Source organism: Bactrocera latifrons, unplaced genomic scaffold (genome assembly GCF_001853355.1).
Source record: "Bactrocera latifrons isolate USDA-ARS-PBARC rearing strain unplaced genomic scaffold, ASM185335v1 scaffold_20, whole genome shotgun sequence".
Lineage (NCBI taxonomy): Eukaryota > Metazoa > Arthropoda > Insecta > Diptera > Tephritidae > Bactrocera > Bactrocera latifrons.
This window is the reverse complement of record NW_017535519.1, coordinates 1650772-1656753: the sequence shown is the minus strand read 5'-3', so window position 1 is coordinate 1656753 and position 5982 is coordinate 1650772. Positions and strand designations below refer to the sequence as shown.

At 33.7% G+C, this 5982-nt stretch overlaps 1 protein-coding gene across 2 annotated transcripts; it reads right to left on the bottom strand.

Moving 5' to 3' along the window:
* Positions 1–37: 37 nt before the first annotated feature.
* Positions 38–5175, bottom strand: LOC108967983 (alpha-tocopherol transfer protein-like). Of its 2 annotated transcripts, XM_018931697.1 has the most exons (7): positions 5127–5175; positions 4732–5008; positions 2299–2458; positions 1570–1651; positions 1189–1503; positions 980–1116; positions 815–899 (listed from the first exon to the last, which is right to left on the bottom strand). In XM_018931697.1, the coding sequence occupies exons 2-7, from the start codon at positions 4814–4816 to the stop codon at positions 815–817; spliced, it is 864 nt and encodes a 287-aa protein (XP_018787242.1). In that variant the 5' UTR covers positions 4817–5008; positions 5127–5175. The 2 variants fall into 2 exon arrangements, with proteins under 2 accessions (XP_018787241.1, XP_018787242.1); XM_018931696.1 differs by lacking the exon at positions 5127–5175 and having other exon boundaries at positions 38–899; positions 4732–4816.
* Between the last annotated feature and the right edge of the window lie 807 nt (positions 5176–5982).

Genomic DNA, 5982 nt, shown 5'->3' with positions numbered 1-5982 from the left:
ACATCGTGAATTCTGTGGTTGTGAGGTGAATTCCCTATCACAATCTTATAAATTGTTCGACATCGAACCTGCACCTTCTCTATGTTTTAAGTTCTCTGATTCAACTTAGTCGAGTTATAAACCGTAATAGGCGTTTGAATACATTAACATTTAATATATTTGTCACAAACTCAGAGTCAAGTGAGATAATCCGTTGACAGTAGTAGGTGCGTTTCTTATAGATAATTTATATCCTGACAATATTAATTGGGTTTTGAAACAGGAGAAAAAATATTGCCAAAATAAATAAGTATTTTATTATCGAATTAAAATATTTTGAAATGAAATCAGAATATGAAACCAAAATATTATAAGCGCTAGCCTGATTTGAGTAAGACCGAGTTCATGTCGAAATTTTGTGAAATTTTATTAAGAAGAGTTATATAGTATAAACGGACTGCTCATTTTGTCATTTCATACATTTCCGCCTATGCAGCTATTACTAATTCAAACAAATTTATTGATATAATACAATCATATAATTAGTTGGAATATTTTTTTGAGTAGTAATAAGTACATAATATAAATTATACCTTTATATATAAGCATAAAAACGAATATAGACATGTACATTGCAGTTAAAGTAATATAAATATATGTATCTACATGGAGCATATTCGGACATTTGTTATGGAAATGTGTATATTAGAATATAAATATGTAGTCCACGTAAATGTCTATATATTAAATGGTTAAAAATATATGCACACAACTGAAATAGATTATAATATACAAATGCATGTATACGTTATTTTCTAATCGAGTGCTTGAATATTTATGATTTAAATGGCCAACGGCGACGTTCTGCGGTTTCCTTCGCTTTATCGACCTTCCAATGATTTGGGTCCATCAGATACTCACTTTAGTGAAATACATAGTGTTATATACATATGTATGTATTTTTTACACATTAGTTTTAGCTTGAACTTAATGTTCTTACCGCTTGTGAGATAATTCCGTCAGAAGTTGTGCCTTTAGATCCGCCAATTTGCCACCATCTCCGCCATATTCCTCTGGCAATATGCTACGAGGCACATGCTCATACAGACTGTCCAAGCTTTCGGTATGGAAATGTATCTTTTCGGATGATAATTATTATGGTTATAGCTACATTTTAAAAGGAAGCTAATTCCAATTTCATTAATTTACCAATTTGAAGACTTCACGACTGATAAACGGTTTCATAATGCTTACTACTTTATCCAAGTAGGATGGACAGTTGATGATATGTATAGCTTTTAGGTGCACGGGTAGTGCCTCTTGTAGGAACGCCATGTAAATACGCAGTGTGCTGAAGGTCATCTTACTCAGATGTTTCAATGTGTAGCCGTTCATGTCGAATATTTGCACTTCACCGCTGGCAAATGTTTCTAAATGTCCCTCGATGGAAACACCACCATCATACATATTGAACCGACAATCAGAGACCATGAAAAATGCTTTAGTATCGGCGTTGTGATTGACCTACCATAATACAAATATACAAAAAATCAAAATATTCTTTAGAATATGTAATATTGCCTAACTAACCTTTCCGGGATCCATATCAACCATGCGATAACAGCTCACTTTGTAGCCCTCTGACGTAAGTCCAGGAAGTGGCACCAAATCTCTGTCAAATAAATGAAAAAAAAAACATGGAAAGTGAGAGCATATAGTACATAAATATAGTATAAAGCAAGAACGGTAGAATCGCGACAAATTCGTATCGCTACATTTTTATACCCTGATCAGGGCATTTAAAGATTGCTAAGATGTTTCTAACTCCAATAAGGAAACGTCTGAGACCCTATAAAATATATACAAATCTATATCATTGATCAACATGGCGAGCTAAGCCGATTGAGCCAAGCCCGTCTGTATCTAATTTTCTCACCAAGAAGTTTCCCATTTGTTGGAACCGCAGATATCGGACTACTATAGCAGATAACTGTCATACAAACTGAACGATCCGAATCAAGTGCTTGTAATGAAAGCTTTTTCATTTGACGAGATATCTTCAAGAAATTTGGCATGGGTTAGTGTCCAAGGCACCGGTGTTATCTCCGAAGAAATTGTTCAGATCGAGTCACATTAGCGGATATCTGTCATACAAATTTACCGATCGAAACCAAGGGTATTTTTTATATCGAACTAAACAAGGATGGCAAAGCTTTGTTTAAAATTACTATGAAATTTTGATAGACCGTTTCGTTTATGATGTGTCGACATTTTTTTTCTATTATCCATGATATGTAGTATGTTTTTAATGGTACTAACGCATAGTCGAATGTTTGCTTGCTATCCGCATCGGTTGGGTCACGTTCGAGGAAAATGTGTGGGTGCTTATTCCGTAAACTGTAGTTAATTTGTATAAGCTTTTTGGTGGCTTTTAAGTCACCATACATGCATCTATAGAAGCGTTTCAAAAGTATGCGATCTGAAAATAGTTAAAATATTTTGATAATTTAAAATCAGTTTTTCCTTTAAACCAAATTACATGTCTTTTATAAATACAATAACCCCAAGTTTCATAAAAACATTTCTTTCCTATTCTCTTTGACAGAAAAATATCTTAGTTTATGTCCTAATAAATGAAAGAAAGATTTTAACAATTAATAATTTTAACGGTATATTGGTTTGTTTCGAGTTGGATTCGATTCAATAATCCCTTGAGGAAGTTGCAAAACAAAATCTAGTATGTGTGTTATGATGTTCGGCTACAACGGCACTGAGAACCTCACTTAATATAAGAATTCTGGTTATAGATTTCATCATTTTTGATTTTCGCACCTATATAAAGTCAGTGTATGTGAAACTCGGAATTTGTTCGGGAATCTGAACCAAAAATACCACGTCTCATCAACTGTGAAGTTTTAATGATTTACAAGGTAGTTTCAAAGTAAACGGGACTTTTTCAATCTAGCGCCCGCTAGTGGCGTTATGTATATGTCGATTGGTGCGTTAGAATCTTTATCGATTATCCAGTGAGAATTTCATGACATTTCATTGATTGGAAGTGAAGTTGTTGCGTTTTAAGTGTCAGTATGTTTGTGTTATCGGTGCAAAAATGAGCTTCGAACAAAGAACTAACATTAAATTTTGATTTAAAATTAGTAAAATTTTTATTGAAACGCTTCAATTGATGAAACAAGTTTATGGCGATGATTGCCTATCCCGTAGTAGAGAGCACAAGTGGTTTCAACGTTTTAACAGTGGTCGTGAGGTCATATGTAAATGACGATCAACATGTGGGCCAATCAAAATCCGTGATCACCGGAAATTCCATCGAAACTGTGAGTAAATTGATCAAAAATCAGCCGATATCATCATTGAAATTTGTGGAAATGAATTTTGGGCTTACAACAGGTGTGCGCATGGTTTGTTCAGCATAAATTGACTGACGACCAGAAATTGCTCAGAATCCTCCAACATTCTAAGGACGATTATTTGACCAAAAAACACATTTTAACCATTGACCACTAACGTATTCACCTGATATGACACCGTGCGACTTCTTCCTTTTCGGCCCATGAAAGGAAAGCGTTATGCAGACGTAGAGGCTATTCAAAAGGCTTGCACCGGCGAACTGGCGACCATACCGGTCAACGAGCTAAAACACTCGTTCGACATGCTTTTGGACCGTGCAGAAAGCTGTACTGAAGGAAAAGGAGAATATTTTGAATAAAATAAATTTATTTTATCGAAAAAAACTATTTGTTCTGTTTTTTTAAGTCCGGTTTACTTTGGAAGCCACCTTATAATTAGATACTTAAACCTATCAAAACATAAAGCAGTGTTTTTGTTATCGCCGAATTTATTCAACAAAGATGTCACATAAAATTTCTGGTGCTGAAAAGCTTAGAATGTTGGCAAAGGCAATAAGTTATAAGTGTTTGTGGTATTTTTGATTGGTATAAATTATTGAAAGAGGGCCGCGAACGCGTTAACGACGAACTACGTCCAGGACGGCCACCAATATCAACTGATGATCAACACGTCAATGAAATAAAAGAATTGGTAGTGAGAATCTCTGACTCACAGTCAGAGGAAACCTCGAAGAACCATTAAATTATATATTTAAATGATCAATGTGAAGAGCTGAGTCTATTTACCTATGATCATCGTACCGTCTATTCTTACGTATAGACGCGACATAGTATCTCAGTTTTTGAGATATCGACCTGTTTTTGCACACTTCCTGTTCTCATCAGGAAGCACTCATTTATTTTTATGCAGGGTATTGTAGCTTCGGTGCAATCGAAGTTAACGTTTTTTCTTTGATTTACATACGTCCATATGAAGATTTATCGTTTTATTATTTTCAAAACCAAAATAAAATTGCTCATAATATTTACTTTGACTTAGGCACCTTATACGGGTTCACTGTGAATGATAAGTCAAAATAATATAGTAATTACTTTGACAGAACACGTAACGGTAGTTAACAGTTAATTTCAAATATGGAACGTTCTATAGTAAACGTAATGATGTTATTACGATTGACGGATATGCGTAAGAATTTTGTTATTCAGTTCGAATATCGAGAATACTTAAATCACTTCCACTTTTTAACAAAATTTCTGAAAACAATTCTGTGAATTTATGGAATTCACTTTCAGATATGCGTTAGAAATTACAATTTATATAATTTTAATAAAAAAGAATGTCTATATATAATTAATCAGCTCTGCCGTAAGCCTTAGCACTCACCAATTTCCTTAGGTAACTTTGGATTTTGTTGAAACCACTCATACAATTCATCAATTTCAGCTTCTTCTGCCGCGTCAAATTTCATTTTGTTTGTAATAAGTGATTTTCAAACTTTAAAAATTAATATTTTCTTTTTTTTTTACTTTACATATGCAATTATCATTTATATCAAAAATCCTTGATTTTGTAACTTTAAGTTCCGCGTAAATATTTTCACTTTCATTTGCTGTATTGGAGAGCTCTGAAGTCAGTCTCCTACTGAGCTGGATGGCACAAGCTGCAAATTATTATTATTATTCGTTTGCGTTTATTTTCTATTTATGTTTTCGCTACTCGCTACTGATTTATAGTCGCCTGTATATGATTATAAATAAAAGTGTGCAATTTCCATGTACCTACGCCGCCTTTCCGTTTTGTGCTTGTTTGTTGCGTTCCATGCTACAATTGTGGAATCAATGCTTGGCGCTTGACGAAAAAAAAAAACGCTTGCGTTGTTCAGCTTGAGTTGCTGTGCGCGTAAAATTCGGTGCAACGGCCGTTATGCTGCGCCAGTATTTCCTAAACTTTTGAGCTAATGCTTTTTTATGGTATCGGTTTTTTATTTTTTTTGTTTTTAAGCATATCGGTATTAATTCCTAAATAGTTTTAAGATTTTGGAAAAAAAAGTAAATTCGGTTACTTAGAACATACATTAACTTACCATTCGTTATTTCATATTATCCTAATTTAACTCAAGTAGATACATATATGTACATAGATTGTTCAAAATAGATTTCTGTAGCGTCCCCCAGATAAATTCTCAGAGATATTTTTAAGAGTTATTCTCAATCATGGTAGTTTAGTATTTCGAACATAGCTCCCATTGCTAGTCGCAAATTATCGTTTTGAATCTCTACCAGAGTTCTCTCTGATTATATTCAAAATCCTGTTCGACACCACAGAATAATACTATATAAATGTATATGTATATCATTATTCCACTAAAATATTTATGTATTTTTATAGTATAGTACGAGTATATATAAGAAAAATATACGTATATTTTACACTAAAAGCAGGATACTCTTCCGGTGAGGCTTCTCTAGTTTTTTATATCTTTTGTTCTTTTGGATTTTACCATTCGGTTTTGAGATATCTATCCGAAATTTCGTACACATCTTTTTCTCCCAAGAAGCTACTCATTTGTCTAAACCGTCGACGTCGGACCAGAGAACTTAAAACATAGAGAAGGTGCAGGTTCGATGTCGAACA